Source organism: Bemisia tabaci, chromosome 5 (genome assembly GCF_918797505.1).
Source record: "Bemisia tabaci chromosome 5, PGI_BMITA_v3".
Taxonomy (NCBI): Eukaryota; Metazoa; Arthropoda; class Insecta; order Hemiptera; family Aleyrodidae; genus Bemisia; species Bemisia tabaci.
The window spans coordinates 19,992,324-20,012,439 of NC_092797.1; the positions used below are offsets into that span (position 1 = coordinate 19,992,324).

At 34.9% G+C, this 20,116-nt stretch overlaps 2 protein-coding genes across 3 annotated transcripts in view; one reads left to right on the forward strand and one right to left on the reverse strand.

Annotated features, from left to right (window-relative positions):
- Positions 1-60: 60 nt before the first annotated feature.
- Positions 61-12,971, forward strand: LOC140223808 (uncharacterized). Of its 2 annotated transcripts, XR_011899874.1 has the most exons (6): positions 61-444; positions 2,310-2,449; positions 3,096-4,463; positions 5,258-5,529; positions 6,015-6,203; positions 12,833-12,971. XR_011899874.1 is itself a non-coding variant. In XM_072300394.1 (5 exons), the coding sequence occupies exons 1-5, from the start codon at positions 330-332 to the stop codon at positions 6,127-6,129; spliced, it is 2,010 nt and encodes a 669-aa protein (XP_072156495.1). In that variant the 5' UTR covers positions 61-329; the 3' UTR covers positions 6,130-6,588. The 2 variants fall into 2 exon arrangements, 1 of the variants encoding a protein (XP_072156495.1); XM_072300394.1 differs by lacking the exon at positions 12,833-12,971 and having other exon boundaries at positions 6,015-6,588.
- Positions 7,431-20,116, reverse strand: part of LOC109031684 (CD109 antigen) — a 41,015-nt gene continuing 28,329 nt past the window's right edge. Inside the window, 18 exon segments of the mRNA XM_019043349.2 lie at positions 7,431-7,625; positions 8,240-8,345; positions 8,964-9,135; positions 9,918-10,114; positions 10,889-11,050; positions 11,883-12,085; positions 12,088-12,117; positions 12,700-12,964; positions 13,478-13,664; positions 13,801-14,065; positions 14,395-14,563; positions 15,054-15,185; positions 15,300-15,530; positions 16,071-16,241; positions 16,776-16,834; positions 18,195-18,320; positions 18,668-18,819; positions 19,796-19,983. Coding sequence (XP_018898894.2) covers positions 7,447-7,625; positions 8,240-8,345; positions 8,964-9,135; positions 9,918-10,114; positions 10,889-11,050; positions 11,883-12,085; positions 12,088-12,117; positions 12,700-12,964; positions 13,478-13,664; positions 13,801-14,065; positions 14,395-14,563; positions 15,054-15,185; positions 15,300-15,530; positions 16,071-16,241; positions 16,776-16,834; positions 18,195-18,320; positions 18,668-18,819; positions 19,796-19,983 — 2,994 coding nt within the window. The 3' untranslated portion in view covers positions 7,431-7,446.

Sequence of the window (20,116 nt, forward strand, 5' to 3'; positions counted from 1 at the left end):
TTACAAAATCGATGTATCGAATCTTTTTATAAACAATACAGATAACCTCAAAATTTCCATTCCTGAAACTCCTGATTTCCGATGTTTTCTCTGATTATAATAAAACTTAGTGTGCTGTCAATTCGTTATGTGCTTTGAAAAATGAACGGAAATATTTATCTTCTATCATTTCATTTGCAGTAATTGCCAATAATTCATAAAATATAAACATTGGAGCCGGCTCCATGCATGGTCTTGGTTTAGTCATTTTCGCTTTGCCCATCTAAAACAAATAATTCACAAGAAATAACTACCTGAAATTTTACTACGAGTCAATCGACCCTGCCACTATGGATTGGATGTACAAAGATTCCACCAAAGGGGTGAATCATGAAGAATATCTGCTAGGAAAAGCTGTCGATAAAAATTTTGAACTATCACAACGGGATTCATCTAAGAGAAGAGGTAACTAGCCACTAGGATTGCTGTTGCAAATATATTGAATCTAATCTTAAGTTAGTAAGTTGTAATCTGCGTCTGTGTTACCGTTTTGTGTAATTGGAGGGTCATGGTGTAGTGGCTGCGTCATGCGCAATGCTGCGTAATTTGTGTGTAATTGAATTTTTTTTGAACATTTCTATGTTTAGCCACGTTTTCAAGGTTAGATACATCTTGCCAATCTTGATAAGTGGTCGTAAAGAATATAGTTTTTTACCCAAAAGCAATGTTGCAAACTTTGCTTGTAGATTCCTACCTTACATAAGAGACAAAAATATTTCAGAATTTTAAAAAAAGCAAAGAATTGGGCACAATTTTACTTAAACTGCGGTATAGCTGTGTGATTTGAAAATTTTCTGCATAATTGCTGTGTATTTCCACAGTTTTTCCTGCGTAATAGTGTGCATAACTGAGTAATTTCACTGCGTAATGTTGCGTAACTTTCCATCAGGCTGCGTACGTAAAACAGTAACACTGCTGTGTCAAACACTTGCCAAAGAATTGTCTAGGAACTAGTTTCATATCGAATTATGAGATGAAACTGTCCATCTTAACTCAAGATTAGACTGCAATTGAAGGGTCCTATTGGTAGGCATAAATTATAGAGATAAAATCCCCAAGAACATACATGATTTGCTTTCTTTTATCGATGAAAATCCAACCTTAGTTGCAATTTGCAGTTAAGGTGATTCGTCAAGCTCTCTGACGCGGTCGAACTGACATGCGATATATCGCACCGATTAGGTCGAAAATCTCAACATATTTCGAATTTTTAGCCTGAAAGAGGACGCTAGCCCCTACTCATGAGCCTTAAGTATCTTTCTAAACCATAAAATTAGAAAAATTTAGGGAAATAGAAGCAGACTCCTGTTTGGAAAAAAACCTCGCATTCAAAACAGAAATCAATCTCTGTATTGAATGCAAGGTTTTTTTCCAAACAGAATTCTGCTTTCATTTCCTTACATTTTCCAGTTTTTTGGTTCAGAGATATTCTCTGGGCTCATGCGCAGGGGCTAATTTCCTTTCTTTGGTTAAATATGCTAAATCTTCCAAGATTTTTGACCTAATCAATGCAATATATCACATGCCAGTTCTATCATGTCAGAAAGCTTGACAAATCACCTCAAGATAATCATAACAGGGAGAGAAAGGCGCCAATAATTAATTATAGGATGATTTTCATATGTGTTGATCGCTCTCCTTATCAAGTTAACAAAGTTTCCTGATACTTCAAGTGTCAAATTCAATCTCTTGAAATAAAAATGGTGGGATGGTTGCGTAAGCTAATTTTTTTGTCATATTAATTTGATTTTCATCTGAGGATTTGGGAAAATTGATACAAAATAATAGAATTACTAGAGCGATAACTATAGAGTAGAAATATTTTGTCAATTAGGTAGGCCAGACTTATATATTGTGGCTAGAGTTAAATCTTGCTTGGAACAATTCCTATCTAAGCTGCTATGTGTGTCATGAACCTGTTATATGCCGCTGATTCAGAACGAATCAAAGAGTTCGTAACTCTCATATGATCAAAAAGTGTCGTGCACCTTTTTTGTGAAAAATTCTGTCATTTCTTGCAATGAAAGTGTCAGATCATCATTCAAATTGAAATATAACAAGTTTAACATGGATTTGTACAGGTATCAGGAAACTCATTCCACCTAGTAAAGGAGCTATTCTGATTACTTAAAAACCTCACAACTCCCAACAAACTATCTTAGCTACTATTATCTTTTTTACACCGATTTAAGAATAGAATTTTATGTGGTTGGAAGTTGAAAGAATATTACTTTAAGTCACTTCATAATCAGCATCATGGTTTATTTCAGAGTCTGAACCAGGTAATGCACAAATTGATCTCGCCAGAAAAGTACACGAGGATCCTCTATTTGCAATCAAGAAAAAAGAAATGGACATGAGAGAACAGTTGCTGAAGAACCCCGTAAAATTGAAGAGATTGCAAGAAAAGGTATTGCTGAGTTTTTTTCTTTTCTTTCATTTTATAATCAGCTGAGTCGATTCTGTTTAACTCCTTATTTCAGGTAAGTATCAAAAGAAGGAAAAGATCTTTTGCTAAAATTGTCGTTAGTTTTTTCCTCAAACGTTTTGAAAATTATATGTTGAAAGAATCAACTTGAACCAAATGCATCCAGTGAAAAACCAAAAATAAAAAATATTAAGGAGAACAAGCACAACTTCTAAAATAAATTCAATCTGCAAGTTTAATAAAAAAACCTGTTGTGTGAACAGCTTGCTCAATTTTTGTAAAACTGTTACTACGTCTCTGAAAGTAAAAGCATAAAACTCCAGGAGCCAAGCCAGATCAATTATAGTCAATTCAGACCAAAATCCATCGTTACTTAGTCATTTCCTTGATTGGTAGTAAATAATGTTGGACCCCTTGCCCCCTCATAAAAAATCTCCTCCTGGAAAATATGGTTTTCCCTCCCAAAAGGAGGATACTTTTTCGTTCCCTTTGTTTTTTTCCCCCATTTTTTCTTAAATATCTCACCGTGGAAACCGTCTAGTAGATTGTTTCTATATACTGACTTGTATCTTTGATAAAAATTGTTTCTTTTTCCAATAAAGCAGTAGTTTCTTTCCTTTTTTTACAGATTAAAATGAAAGGAACTTCAAGCCCAGAAAGAAAGAAAGAAAAGAAAAAGCTGAAAGAAAGTGACTACGAAGCAATGGATGGAGAATTTTTGGATAAGTTATTAATTTCTAAGTATGCCAAGTTAAAGAAAGAGTGTAATTTAAGCTTATTTGATCTAATCAAAAATATGAGTTCTTCAGAAAGTGAATCAGAAGGAAAATCGAGTAAAAAAAAATCAAAGAAAAAAGACAGATCTTCCAAGAAAGATCGGATGAGTACTCAGGACCGCAAAAAAATTGATAGTAAAACTGAGAAAGCTCACGCAGAGGACAGCACTGATTCTCATTCTAAATATAATAAGGACACAAATCGTGATCGGAGAAATTATGAAGTTGAAAGAAAGCATTCAGGCAAAAAATCTCATCATGATCAGAGAGACGGCTCTTATGACAGAAAGACTAATTCCTCTAAAAGTAATTACGAAAAAGTCAGGGAAAGTGACAAAAAAAGTAAAAGGTCTGACTACAAAACAGGAAGTGAGTATTATGAGCCAAAACGTCAAAGGAGTCATGACTCGGAGGAAGAAATGAAAAAGAACAAGAAAAGGAAAGGAGACTCGCACAGAAAACGATCACCTGATGATGACCGCAGGATTTCGTCTAGAAACTATCATTCCTCTCATAAAGAATCTAGTAAATATCAAGATGCTGACACATATCATTCCAGGAGAAAGTATGAAGATGATAGGAAAAAAGACTACCACAAGGAGAAAGAAAAACGCTCTAGGGAGACCCCAGAATATGAAGTTAAAAACGCGGACCCTAAAAAGAAAGATAAAAAGCGTGAAAAAGAAGAGATGAAAGAATCAAAGAGGCATAGTGATAATAGTCATCTTTCATCTAAAGCAAATAGATCAAGGCAGAGATCAATGAGTGATAGCGATGATTCATACCATGACGCAAGACCAGACAGGAAAGGCACTGGCTCCAAGAAGAAAAGTAAGGCAGACAGTTCCTCGGATGAATCTAGCTCCAGATTGAAGAAAGGAAAGAAAGAAGAAGGTAAAAATAAACACTCCACCAAGGAATCAAATTCTAGTAAAAAAAAACTGAAACGTAACGATGACAGTGACGAAACCTCTGATGATTCCTCATCAAAGAAAAAAAGGTCAAAGCGTCAGAAAAAAAGGAGTGCTCATGATTCTAGCTCCGAGTCTGGCTCAGAAACTAGCTCCAGCAGTAATTCTGAAAGCACGTCCGAATTAGATTCTGATTCGTCAATAGATTTCAGCTCAGATTCGGAAGGATCGGCAGAAAACACAAACTCTGCAACTATTCTTGAAGATGTATTGAAATTAAATGAGAAACTGAAAAAATACGGTTTACAGGTAAATATGGTGCTACTTCTGCTAAACAGTTATTAGACTTCTAAATTATTGGCTACTTATTTAATTCTCATCAGCGTTTTACAGTTGTAATGGTTCTCTATCGACCCTGAAGGTGCCAGTGACTCATAAACTATGATTGAAAGTTCTTGTAAAAAACTGAATGATTTACCTAAGAAAGTTTAAATTGAAAGATAAAGCAACAGTACCTTTCATAGTGTATTTCACATGATAGGTACGATCTGTTTAGCTTTCTTTTATTCATCATTCAAAGAATCTTAATAATGAGCTCTAATTTCCATACTTTTATAAATCAATACTGCTGTACAGAGGAAAAATGGCAGTTGAACCTCTAGACTTCTTTTCTTTCACAAAGATTCAGTTTGAAAATTTTAAGGTCATCTGTAAATTTCTTCAAACTAAATCATTTGAGGCAGCATTGTAATTCTTATTTCTTATTCTCCTTAAGCCAGGCTGAGTAGGATCGAGCCAGGAGATTGGCTCAGCAAAAATTATTCAATTTCTAAATCACTTTTTCAAACTTAAATTCTCTAAAATGACATGTTCTTTAAACTTTCCTCTGATCTGTTCTGTGGCATTGTAGAACTGAGATCATTGAATCATTATTCTCTCATATCAAAAGAAACATATTTGTTGAAAGTTCTCAACTTTTTCATGGCCAATCTAACATATTGTCAGACTTGGTGAATTCTAAGTCCAAGTAAAGTGATGAAAAGAAGTTATCAAAATCCATCGAAAATTACCTCTTTTTAAAATGCTATTCTTTTCGTTTTCAGTTACCAGCCGGAGCTTCCACCGAACGTAAGTCTTCATCCCACAAATCGTCCATTCAAGTGGACAAGAAAAAAGCGAAACCTGTCGAGAAAGAGAAGCCGAAACGTCCCACCAAATCGGTTTTGTCTGAAGCAGAGAAGGAAAAGAGACTGAAGGAGATGGTTGAAAATGCTGAATGGCGTGACAATGAAAGAAAAACTAACATTGAGAGGTTCAAGCAAGAAGAAAAAAAGGAAAAGGAGTCAAAAAAGAAATATGATGAATCTTTCATGAGGTAATCCTATTATTTGTAATACATAAGTAAACTAGGGGGAAGTATGTTGCCCTTAAAATTAGGCAATTCAAGGATACTTTTTTTCATTTCTTTTTCAGATACTCCTTCACCGTTTTATTTCAAAAAATTTGATCTATTTACCCATTACCAACCGACCCCCAACCTTCCTAAAAAAATTTAGATTTTTCGGCCGTATGATGCATATTACATCTAAACAGCAATATAATGTCGCTAGAAATTAAAATAATATTTGTTTATGAAATGAGCAACCAGGTTTAGTAAAATTATAAACTCAGTTTTCTCACTCATTAGATGAATTTGTTCAGCTAAAGTGCCGAAATAGTCACTCATTACTGCTGAATGTTATGTTTCTTTTTATCAGGAGCCTGGGCCAAATTTTGTTGCATGAATTTATAAAAAATATAAAGAATATTTTCCATTTCAAATGGTATATAATATACCAAGTATATTTTCTTCTTTTTCAGGAATCAACTGTTACATGCCTCCTCTCAGCAGTCTGTTGCTAGTAGAATCAAATCAAATGTCAACAATATTCAACGGTCAAAATTTGACATGGACAAGAATTTTGCAAAACGCTGAAGATGAAATTGCGGATGCATCTTTCGGTGAAAAGTCCAATCTGGCAAAATAACTATCAAGCTGTGAGTTCAGAGGTTAGTCCTGATTGCTTTTAAATTTTAATTTTTTGGACGTTCCCTGAAATGAAGTCCTCAAGCTTTAACATTAGGCATGAGTTTGCCTATCAAGGATCTGTGATCTCATGTTTAGTTTAATTGTTTTATTTCTGTTGTATGTTGTGTAAAAGCGCATCATCGCAATAGAATGTATGCTCAATGTAAAAGGAGTGGTTGCCTTTTGAGTGATATGAAACTTGAACTAAAATGCACCATTATTAGGTCAAGTTGAAGTACGAGCATCATTTTGTATATATTTAACTCCAGGGAAACAGTACCTGTTAATGTTAATTTTTACCATTGAATTTTCACTTTTATAATTATCAGATAAGTAGTTTGTATATTAAATTGTCTTATAATTGAATTGTATCATACTCTGTTCCTCTAAAACCAAACAAATGAAGGATCTAGAAGATATCATCTTCAGGATATATTTCTCTTTAATAATAATTTGAAAACATCGCCTTAATCAGTTCATTATTATTGAAATAGTGTTGAGCTGAAGTACATATACTTTAACTTGTCTAGAAAAGGTATATCAGGAAAATCATTTACGAAGGTCCTAATTGGTCAAGGCGGATAAAGAATGGTGGTCATATTTTGTACCCTCTGGATGTCACACGGTATCGGATACAGATGGGCCGGCCTAGGCTGGGGGAGGGGGGGCGGCGGCTCAACCTCGGATTGCACGGCAAAACCCGTACCCTCCTGACGTCACAACGCCTCAAGATGGCAGCCAAAATCGAAATGCGACCACCATTCTTTATCCGCCTTGCTAATTGGTGGTACTCTCCCGCACGCACACCTGAAATGTAACCTGAAATCCAAGCATTTCCAATGCTTAAAATAATGGGATGATTGCTAAAACTGTGTCAAGACAAACCTTATCTGAACTGTTGAATTGATTAACTTTCGATGTCTTATCCTGGTGATATGAGTTTCAACAATCAACCCGCAGATCTGTCTCTTTTCAAAAATGAGACATTTTAGGAGTGGCAAAGAAGAACTCTACAACTACATGGCCCTTCCAAAAATCTAGTAATTTCCATTGGTTTAAATGGAAATCATACACTTTTGCCATTGGATACACCTCTGCCAAAAGTCCTAGATGACTAACTGCATTTATACAGTATCTCTCATGTTAAGAGACTTTGAAAAAGCTTAACTGCCTTCAAATTTACAGGTAATTTCATCAAATAGAAAACATTTTCTGACAAAGACTTTATTTCAAAACTTGTTTCAATAAATTAAAAATTACTACCAACAAAATTAAATAGCTAACATGCATTTGGACAGCATCGTTATAAAATGGACAGTATGGGCACTGATAGGAGCCACAAACTTCACAGATACTTAATAGGAAAAGAGGCGTTGAATTAAACAGTGCATGCACAAAATGCTCTGAAACAGAAAAACAAAACATTGGTATCAAGTTTGGTTGTGGGAGATTATAGAACAATGCTCTAAAAAATGCCAAAAGGAAATACAAATTTAAGTCAACAAAACAATGCATGATTTCCACTTGTTTTTAGTGATTCAATGTCTTAGTAAGCATACAACAGTCGACAGTTATTAAGTTCTTGTCACAGTTTGTAGCATAATTGCAGCATCCACTAACGGCGACACGATCCCTTGGAGATGATGCCCTGTAGCGGCAAAAAAATTGTCTTATAGGCATGTGTTGTGCTGTTTACGCATAAAAACTAAGGTCAAGGACTGAAGACTGAGAATATCTCTGGAGTATGTGTCAGGCCTCAGTTTACATGGCGGTTTACAGTAACAGTTAAAAGATTTTATGCTTGCTTGTTCAATTAAATGGATTGGAAGGTATAAAAATTGAAAACTCAAAGCTTTCAAGGTGTAATTTTAATTTCAGTTGAAAGCCTATCAATTAGAATTGAATTTTATGCTCTCCAGATCATCCCGGCAAAAAATGCTCTTTTCACAAACTTAGTCGTAAATTTCTACTCAGAATCTTTGTAAAAATTAACTAAGTGCGGAAGAAAAATTAGTACCTCTGGCTAATGATTCGTACAAGATTGCCTGTCGAAAAAGTGAAATGTTTGCCACTGGAAACCAGCGAGAGACAGTGTGGTTGAAACAAGTCCACTCAGTTGTTATCTGCAAAGCCAAATGGAAAAAAAAAACTAAGTATGAAATTGGAAACAAAAGTAAAAAACCCCTGTGTAAAAGAGGACAACTGACTTTGAATGATTTTTGTCTTTGACTAACAATAAGTCAACGAAAGTCTATAAGTTGAGAAGAAGTCATCCTCAACTCAAACAGGAATTAATATACTGAAAATGTAGCCTGAATACTGTACTTGAGTAAACTTATTAGAGTTCATTTTTATGATTGTAATGCAAAGTTTTTTACTTTGATTTCCCTAAAGAATAGTGTGGACCCAACCTTTTCTACCATCTTGTTACTTTAACTCAAAATCAGGGATCAGGAGAGGGACCAAAAGGAGCTAATTTAGCTGTCCTGAGTAATTGACTACGTAGTGAGTACTTTGAGTGGTTGTGTCTGGTGATATATTAACAAAAATGTATTTATGACGTGTTCATAAGTTTCAGACTAAATTACTGTACGAATGCGTTTAAAAATAAATGGGATTTTAGCAATGAGTTCTAAGTGATGAAACATGAGAGAAAGATGAAGTAATGTATACATAATGCTGTTAAGTTAATTCTGGTAGAAGCTCTTAATTTAAGCAATAAATAAAAAATGAGGTCTTACATGATCGAAAAACCATACAGTTTTGCCCTCTACTGACAGAGCATTTCGTAGAGTGGGGTGAATACCAGACTCGGCAATTTTCACAGCCTCCGATTCCACCAAAAAATAACCTGTTGGAATTTCTATCTCTAAAACAGCAGTCCCGCTGACTTTTGGGAAATCTCTGGTGTACCTGTAAAAAACAGAATTTCATCAGAAGTGACAGTAACTAAAGATAATCTTTAACACATTACAAGATTTTAAAATGTGTGCTTTGAAGGAAATTAAACAAATTCAATAAAGGAAAATAAGATGAATGTATCCGTCACTAGAATAGCGCTTCGGCATGTTTTCCACACTCAACCGTCACACATAATGATCTGGCCAGATTGTCTAAAGCAAATCACACCTGTTCATTTTCTCCTATTGAACCATCAATCCAATGTATGGACGGTGAAACTGCAAAAATGGTTGCAGTGTTTCAAAATCTCTGCTCCTACTCTATTTTTTAAAAAGAGACCATTCCGACATCATGGCTCGAAATTTTCACTGAATATTCTTCAAATAGAAAAAAAAATCATTCTAGTTTCCAGAAATTACGTCTAGAAGTTTTTTAAGTAGAAAATAAAGTATGAAAAGAAGTCTGCCTCGCTCTAACCAAAATACCCATTTCTGCAGTTTCATCATGGATATATTTTCTGTCAGGCTAGGAAGTCAGTCTAGGATCTTCCTAGGTAACTCATTATCCAGCATTTGACTATCTTATTATTCATCCTATTATCATACAGAACTATCCCAGACAAGCTGTTTAAGGAAGATGCCATGCTCTATATTTCCTCTCAACATTCATAATTTCATGTTCTCTTTAGTTTTGACCGTGATCTTTCCTCGAAATCCCCATTTGAGTCCATATCGGCCCATAAGAATAATAAGATAGAAAATAAAATAAAGATAATGTGATCTAGAAAAGCTTACCTAAAACAACTTTGAATGGTGATGAGTGTTTTGTTTCGTTCACTTGAGTAGTATTCAGTAACGTTCAGCTGAAATATCTTTTGAGAGGGAGTGTCTTTTAGTGGGTCATAATCTACGTTATATGATACATCCATTTGAGCCAACACCAGTCCTGACCCTCTTGCTTCTATATTCACATGACCCCATACGCTGTTGATCTAAAAAGATTACATCAGTTAAAGAAACTTATCCGTGTGGATTGAACCCCTAAGTTCGTAATTGGTTGGTATAATCCACCATTCAAAGGAAACTTCCTTTAATATTAGTATGACGATTCCTATAATCATTGCCCATGTTTATATGACCCTTTCAATGTGGGTTGATTGCATATTTTGCAAGCTGAATGGAGAAATCCACATTGAAGACCGCTGCATTAAGGCAGTTGTACCGTGCATATTCAACTGGAAATGGGTTCAATACCATCTGGATTAAGAGGCGTACTTCATCGTAAGATTCGAAACGAAAATGACATATAAATGCTATAACTTGATCACAATGCAAATTGAAATGAATTCGGCTCTTTAGAACGGCACTCTTCTGTAATCTTAACCAAAAGTTTTGCTTCCAATTAGGGTCCATATTAATGCGCACCTTTAAAATCAAATCCAACAAAATTGATGAGGTATTGAACAGAATCAAGAGATTATGTCAATAGTTTTTTTTTCCGATGCAAGCTGAATCCGTATTCTGTAACTTTCATTGGCAGTTGGTAATTGAAGCGCTCGTATGAACATAGCTATTGATTTTTTTAAATCAATATCCAATCCCAATAGAGGAGTAAAACCTTTTAAAATTGAATGTTATCTGTCAATTTTTTGGCCAAGGTGTTAGAGCTATGAACAAAAATAACTTCTGATTACTTTATAAGATAACTTTTTTCTCTTTGAAAAATTATCATTGGTAATCAATATGTGAAGAAAAATGTTACTCACGGGTATAGAATTGTATTTGTTCGTAGACGAATTTCCCAAGTGAAAGCGGTGTTTCTTCTCATTTGATGTTGGCACTGTTACTAAAATATTCACATTTGTCAATTCCAGTATTCTTGAACGAAAAGCATACTCAGTTAATGCTTGGAGTGCAATCACTGTGTCCTGCAAAGCATTAAAAAACAATATGCATAATTGAATGTTTGTAGACTTATTTCTACATTGCAGAAGAAGAAAAGTTTATTCTCACTTAATAAGTATGTCGGTGTTAAAATGAAAAGCATTATTTCATGGCAGAATTAGATGACATGGATTCACCCATCCTCCACTCTATAGGAGGTATAAGACAGAGAATTAAAAATTATTGGTCATTTTTAACAAAGGACTACGAACATAATTTTAGAAAAGATGGCAAAATTTATATTTTATTTGATATTATGATCTATACGGCCTCCTCAGCAAAATGAGCTTTTAAAATCGAACTTGATATGTGCCCATTTTAAGAAAAGTGGTGATAGAAAGTAAATTTTTCCGTATTTTTATTTGCACAATCCAGTTTAAATATTGCATTATCTGATTAGTGATTGATCATCGAAAAGAGCTTTTATTCCCTCACTGGTCTGATAAGATAAGATAGGATAAGATAGATGGAAAGGATTTAATTCTTCCAAAACATAACCGTGTGCGGCAAAATTTTCACACAGACATAAGTATCAATCTATGGATCCACATCTCAATCAGAAAACGGGTGTAGCAAGGCTGAAAAACTCAGTTTTCAGTTCTACTTTTCTTCACCTTGACTCTTAAAAAATTAGATTTTAAAAGCTTGTCATCCTCACAAGGCCTTAAAGAATATCATGTTAAATATTACCAGAATTTAGCCACCGCCGAATTTCTTCGGTGTTCGTACAAGGTCCTTTTTTTTTACTTATAAAAGCATTGCCTCCTTCCTCTTTTGAATTTAATAACTCCAAATTCGAATTAAAATTTGACTTACAAAAGTAGAAACAAAACCAGAGGATGTCATTCGAACAGAATTCAACCACTGAACAATTCTCTCTACTTTATCAGTGATGCCATCTCGCAGCAGAAACACAAGTAAAGCCCAAGATGTAGCTTCAACTGCCAGAGAATCGTGCTCATGGTATCTTTTTGGCCCGATGAATGGTCTTTGATTTTCTAGTTTGATTGGGTTGCCGGTATTTCATCCCTTGACCAGTATTCCAATCCATCTGAACAGAAAACGCAAAGCATTACAAAATTGGTCACAAAAAAATGAAATTAGGTAATAGAGAATTAAAGTACAGATTTTAAACCTTACAGATAAGGGGGGCTCCCCTCAATCAAAAATGGTTGGACAAGTTCCTATGTTTAAAAATGCTGAAAAATCACAAATAGTACAAGTTGACTATGTACTTGTACTAGTTCTATCAGTGGACATGCATATATGTCAGCTTGGTGAAATCATATTTTTTAATTCTAAATGCATGATTTTACTTCATAACATCCCTTAAAGCCTTCCTTCTTACTTCTCAACATTCCATTCTCTGTCCCTTATTTTTACTATCTCCACTTCATCACAGTTACCTCCCTCTTCATCTAATCCCTTGTTGCATCCCTATTCCTCCTCTTTCCCTGCATCGTCTTTCATTATTTGCTATCAAGACCTATTCTCTTCTCTCTTTTCCTGCAGATTTTACACTGTATTGTAGGAGGTTGGGTCTTAAAAAGGTTAGGAGCTGCTTTTAGTTTCAAGAAAAGAGACCGTTTTTAGGAGTGCAAACTTAAGAATTTCATCGAATTCATGCCCTCACCATTATTTCGAAACTCTTTTGAACACAGAATTTGGTAAGCTAAGTCCCTTTCTGGGCTTTCCGCCACAAAAAGTGCATAACTAGTGATTGCTGTAACGTAAGAGTCGCTGAGGGATGTCAACGTTTTTTCCAGGAAGGACCTTGCACGTAATTGAGCAATGAAGGCCGATGATCTTACATCACTGTCAACCATGCTGATCACTTCTATCAAGGTGATTAAAACATGAGCAGTCAAAACGATGGAGGATTCATTCTGCTCGTTCATCTGCAATAATAAACATGAAGGAACCAATAGTTACTTCGTTACAAAATAGAACTCTCAGAACAAAAATCGGCCACAAAACGCAAATTAAAATACTTGGTTTTGAAGGTGCCCAATTTGTACCCTCAGTAAGTGCACTTTAAGACAATGTAACTGACAACAACTGGTACTTCAATTTTTTTCCAAAAAATTCTTGGAAATATTTCATCTATGATACCCTTCAATTGTAGGATATGCATTATGAAACTAATCATCACCGTCAAGAAATAGTTTTTTAATAGTTTATGTTATCCTCACATTCGCCTGGATTTCTTATTTCAAGTGAATATTTTATTGCATTGAATAACAATTTTAAAACAACCTTTGAACAGAGATGTGTCATTTTTCCTTGACTTTATTCTCTTTTTGCTGAAGCCAAACCTTCCAGTAATAAAAGAGAAAAACATAAATTTTGCATTGCTGAACAAGAGGAATATTCCCCTTGTCTTTCAAGTTGAACATAGGTGCACTACGTACGGACATGTCAAGATGCGGGTTGACTGTGATCTCTCCCCCACTAAATTCAGCGAAGCTTCCATCATTCCTCTGAAATTTTAATAACCAGCTCAGAGTTTTGTTAAATAATCTTGGTTCAATGTAAAACAGGTATTCCCAGTCAACATAGCTGCTGTGCTTGAAAGTTCGAAGTGCCCACGATGTTAACCTGAAAATGACAAACAATAACTTAAGTTAGAAGCGAGCCAATGGGTCTAACATCAACAGTCAGAGAAAAGTGAAATCAACTCTGTAACAAGAGAGAGGAGTGCAAAGTTATCAATGATGTAAAATTTCACACCCACCAAACACTTGGAATGGACGTATTCCAGTTTGAAAAGCTCCCGTCATCGCGATAGAAATACATGACTTCCCCAAACAAGGTGCTGCATTTTGCTAAAGTCTCTTTCAGGACATCATGCTCCAATTGATTTGTCAAACGAAGGTAATGCAAAGTCCAAACATTAACAGATAGTTCGAACAAACTTGTCTCAGCCCCTTTACCCTCTCTTTCTAAGACTGATCGAAGGGTGCGGGGAATTTCCGACGAACCGGGACCAATGATCAAACCTGAGAAACAAAGAAGACACAATGGTATCATTCCACTTTATAAAAAGGAAAAAAATCCGCTAGTTGTTGACTTTCTACCTATGGATATTTCTCTTGCTCGAATTCACTCACTGAAAGTAATAAAGAGAATAATTCACCCACTGAAAGGAATAAAGAGAATAATTCACCCACTGAAAGTAATGAAGAGTATTAGATGAAAAATGTATAAAAAAGTAAACGTCTTTAAGAACTTAAAATGATTTCTCTATAGATATTTGCAAGAAACATTTCTCTGATATATTGAGGATACTAATCACAACTGGGAAGGAGACACTTAAGCGTAGTCTTACTTGAAAAAGTTAACGATGCTTTTGGACTTCCATAAATGTATCTTCGCCACTGCTCATACGGCACAACCGGGGATTCTTCCACCTCTATGTTTAGGTATTGCAACACCAAAGCTCTGCTTTTCAAGTCAAGTAGTGTAGCAGTGTGTCGTTTAACAATGCCTCCCTCTGGCTAAGTACAAAGGAAAATCAATTCTAAATGAGCGTAATTATAGAATTTCACTGGAGTTTTATTGAACTTTGTTATGTTTCCAGTTCATTTTTTCATATTTGTTACAAGGCAGTGAACACTTTTAAAAAAGTTATTTCGTCTTGTTCTGTAGTCAGAAGTGTTGTTATCCTCACAGCATCTGTTGTTTTGTCACATATTTTAGTGCATTAGGATTCCCTAATACAAACATTCAACAGTTTTCTTAAGAGTTTTGAAATTGTTTTTTACAGGCTATTGCTAGTAAAGAACTTTCTCATTTATTTGACAATTAGTGAACAAATTGAACGTATCCTATAACTCTAGAAAAGAGTGTGGTCACGGATAGCTAATCATAAAACTTTCAGAGGAAATCATTGTTTTTCTTGAGAGGTACTTGAGTTTTTCTTTGTGTCATAACACTAACATAAAAAAGATAAAAAAAAATTTGCCGAATCTAAAATGATATACGCACCAAGACTGATATTTTGTGGGAGAGCCTTTTAAAACCAGCCTGTGTAGAAGCAGTCATTTCAATTTCGACTTCCCCTTGCTCCACAGATGGAGCTATAGGAACATCAACATGCTCCTGAGTTTGAGGCAGCAGCTTAGAGAAAAAAAATAAGGAAATTAGTTAAGAAATAAATAAATAACTAAACAGGATAATGAATGACGAAATAAATGACTTAATTATGTTAATAAATAATTTTTAAGAACTTACATAAATCAGGATTTGATGTTGTCCTGCAGTGAGTCGTGCTCCGTAGCTGGACACAATTCCGTTTTGCTCAACGTGTACGAATTTGTAATCGGCAGACTCCAGCACAGTAATTGTCACAAACATTTCAAAATCTTCAGTGTTGCGAAGGTAAACTTGTAATCCAACCTGCTCACCTCTTCTGCACAGTTTTGGTCCGTTGACTGATGCTATTAATGGTTTTTTGCTGGAGAACTATAAATACAAATGACCACGACAGTTAAGAGGAAATTACTTTAATGTTGAATTAAGTTATCAGTAAGTTATGAATGAACCACAGCATGCACTTTAAACTGCAGTTTCCACACACTGACACTTCAACTCATACCAACTTTATGGGAAGATGCATGCAGCTCATAGAATCGACTGTTATCATGGAGGTAGATTTCTAAAATTGAAACTAGAAATGCATATATTTCTGATTTAAATAAAAAGCACCAGCCATCTTCAGTCCTCAAAATCTCTCTTCTAATAAGAGGTGGAAACACCTGCCAGGCTATCGACCTGATGTGAGAATCTTTGTGTAAAAACTGGATGAAAAATTTACGGTTCTCGTTTTCGAAAAGAACAGTTACCAAGTTACACCCAAGCATTTGCTGAAAGCTAGTATAGCTGACAAAAAGTGTATCCAGTTACATGTACTATTTGTCAGCCTAGTAAGCTCTAGTTAATTGGACAAGAATGATTAAGTGATCTGGGTGGTTTTACTTAAAAGGCCTTGTAATTTGAATTTACCTGCGTAGGTGCAACAATGCTAAATCCAAAACGGTTGCTCATGCTGAAACCGACGAAGTACCAGTCATCGACTGTTTTAGGTGACGTCAATGACTCAAACTCAACCCCCTCATGATCATTTTTCTTTATTTCTCTCCGACTCCAATCACCATCGACCTCATCATACAAGAACTGTGAACAGTAAATTCAATTATTAGAAATATCTCAAAACAAAAAGTTAAGAAATTAATGCACCTTGAATACCTATTACGAGTTATTTTTTTAATGAGACCCTCATGGAGATGAGAGAAAGGCAATTACTGCTCAGCTCAGTAGCTGTAGTTCCTCTCAGTATCTCATTGAGTGTATAAAGCCAAATGGAAAGATTAATAAGAACCCTCAACTGTTGCAACTGTGGAGAACTTAAACAAAGTGGTTTGTAAGGCCAGAGGTCCGAATGTTGGAATTTAGCGTTTTTCGACTGGGCAAGACAAAACTAAAGAGAAATACAGTTATGTTATGCGACTGGTCTGCTTTATCAGTTGTCCTCGTTATGGTACCTACTATATGAGAAATCAAGGAAAAACTGAAGGCCTGATCTATTTAGATGTTTTTAAGGTATTTACCTATTAATATGTAAGATTCATTTAAAAAAGATACATTGAGGCTGATCTGCTGAATTATGTTGATCAACCTCTGCACCGAAAGAAACTTTATGATACTTACAATATTGCGACTCATGCGGGAAACTTGGTACTCATAATCATTGAAATTTGAATAAAAACCTGCAAGCATTACCAAATATTAGCTGTTTTTTCTATCATAGATTACGCTTAAAAGAAACCAATAAAAGCACATCTACTGACTGTTGTTATTTACAGCAAGGCCTCAATTTGTCGAATGGCGATTTAACAGATTGATCTTCTTGTCCCTTCAAGGACTTCAAACATAACTTGAATTAACGAATTCCGCTAAGTAACGGATCCATTTGTCAGTCCTGTGAAGTTCAATAAAATTAGGTCTTCCTGTGTGTTTTATTATTTTTTCCCTGATTATCTGAGATGAATTGCGTCAGCCTCAGCCATTGATTTCTAATTCTGTTAAATAATTGTTCACAACTTGAAACAATTTAAATGTAGACTGAGTTCAACAGAAAGGAATCAAGTCCTTCAAAATTGAAGTAAGAAGAAGAAATTTGGAGTTTTCAGTACTCCTCCATAAGACTCGATGTTAGAGATAAAGTTCAATGCCTATTTTCACATTCAGAGTATATTTTCTTGATTTTGAAATTTTGTCAAGAGAAAGTGAGTGGCTGGTTAAGCGCAACACCACTAAGTACTAACTCCTTCTTTTCCTAAATGGGACTACGTTACTTTCCGCTTAATTTAGTCCATATGACCATGATTTCCAGCATTCAAAACAATATTATTTTTCAAGGTTTAAAATGAGGATTTTTCTCTTTCTTTTCTTCTAAGCTGATTAGCACAGCAGTTTTATGACAAATCGATGGTGTAAGTCAGCAATCACATATTTCGGTTTGCGACGTCGCACACTTCCTGTCATACTTTATTTTTTAAACAGAAAACTACTCAATGGCAATTTTTTAAAACTGCCATGATTTTTCTTCTCTGTGCGAAGAAAATTCTACAAAAACTTCAGAAATGATGTCAATTTGTTCTCCTTTAAAAAATAATATAGAGGCAGAGATTTTCAGACACCGCAAACGAGATACGTGATTGCGGACTTACGCCGTTGAAATAGGTTATTACAGTGCAACAACAGTAAATGATTTCTGCTTCAGATATTTGTGTGGCTTTTTGAACTATGAGAACAGGCCTGAAGTCCAGAGAGAAAGAAACACCAAAGCTGAAATTTAATTAAAACAGAGGTCTTTAATAGGACTTCCTACGTATAGGGCACTTCCAAAGAGATTTTAAATCATGACAGTTTCAGGGAGGGTCTTCAAATTTTGATTTTGGGTTTTCACGATTATTTCTCTTTCTCCCTTTTACAGCCAAAAAAAAAAAATAAGTCTCTTACTGACTTCATTACCCACACTCTGACTCTTTTAGTATTGAAGGTACCTATCTATAAATTATTATGGTAAATATGTTAGAGAACTAACAAGAAACCAAAATCACTCACAATTAGTTTCATCTGAGCCATCTGGGCAATCATCCGTTTGGTCGCATCTTTGACCCACAGAGTAACATCCAGATAGGGAACATGGTAACGCACATTCGAGCAAATTACAAGCTGAACCGCATTCATCTAAAAAAGTAAAAGATGAAATATTTTGTCAACCAGTGTGCTTCATTCATGTTGTCAGGCATTTAATTTCAACTGATTGGTCATCTCTGATCTCAATGGATATTCTTAACTGTTTAGATGTGTTTTCATTTTGAAGAGAAATTAACCGACTTTTTCTGTGAGAAGCAGCAAATTTTTGAGCAAGTGTAGTTTTAAAGTAAGCAAAAATATATCGACAAAGGGAAACTTTCAAGTAACATCAATTATCCAAATAAATCATGTCTACATTAACCAACAGCTGACATCTACATGAAAGAATTGCTAAGCATCTCTACTTTTCATAGTACTGAGGTGTGAAGGTAACCTACCCAAACGGGATCCTCCGTTAAAAAAAGCATCTGTAATTACAACAATGCCAGATAAATCAAAAACGTTCTTTGCATTGTCACTTGTAAGCTTGCTGGTAAAGTAAACACTTTTTAAACCTTCCTCTGTTCGCCAACTTATCTTGTTCAACAATCTGAAACAAACTAAGTCAATCATAACACAAATCGTGAATCATATGAAGTGTCGAAAAAACTCGAGATGAATCACCGCAAGATAATATTTTAGATATGATATTATAACTACACACATTTGGTGACAGAAACATTTATGAAAGATGTGCTTTTAACGAACTCAAGTGAGTGAAGTCTAATGTCATGAGAGCAAATATGCATTGAGTGGTACATATCTCATATTGATAGTGAAACTACAAAAAAGCGTATCTCAGTTTGCAACGATGCTTACTTCTTATTGTAATTTGTTTTTTAAATAGAAAAATACTCCACATCATTTTTTTAAAAATTCTTATTGTTTTTTACATTTGGGCGAAAAATATTCTGCAAAAATTTCTAGCAATAATGTTTGTTGTTTTTCTTTGATAAAATAAAATGGGAGCGGAGATTTTTAAACGTCGCTAACAACATACATATTTTTGCAGTTTCAACGTTGATACACTACCATCTCAATTCAAAATTTTAATTTGTTTTTGCTCTGTTTAGAGTGTCCTCTAGAAGTTTCAAGCAAAGCTGTTGATTTGCTTGCTTTGGAGAAGAAAAAAAGGGAAAAAGTTTCGTTTGTTTCCTTTGGCAAAGTGACAATATGATTCGTAACTTGTCCATCTATGTTCTCATTTTCTTCTACGGAAAATAAATATTCAACAAAAAGTAGCTTTTTATCAATTATTTGCACCCTGTTTCCGATAAGTGTACTCCTTTCATCTGCTTGCATAGGTTCCATAATAACAATGTCCATAATCAGATAAAAAGAGTAAACTTATCTGAAACAGGATCCGACAAAGTAATAGATGCAAGATCATAGCCATTTCTCACATCAACATTATTGGGCCCATTCAAAATATGTGTCCCGAAACGGCATGGTTAAGTAACTGATTTTTTTAGAAGTCCCTCCTCTCATGTGGGAAAAAAAATATCCTTAAAAATTGAATTTCTTACCTGGAGGAATTATCAAACGTTAAAAAACTGTCAGAGACCCTTGACTTTGTGATTTCGTTTCCAGCATGCATATGATAAGCCATTGATCGTTGTGCTTGAAAGGCAATGTATGCACCTTCATCTCCGCTTATTCGAATTTCAACTCTTTCTCCTCTAACATCTTTACCTAGATTAACCTCCAGTGACATCTAAGAAAAACGAGAAAATAAACAAAAATATTATTTCTCATAAAAGAATGACCTCAAAAATCTATTCTATTAAAAATTCCTCTATACATCACTCCTTTCTTACACTCCAAGAAACTGAGAAGATTTCGGAGTT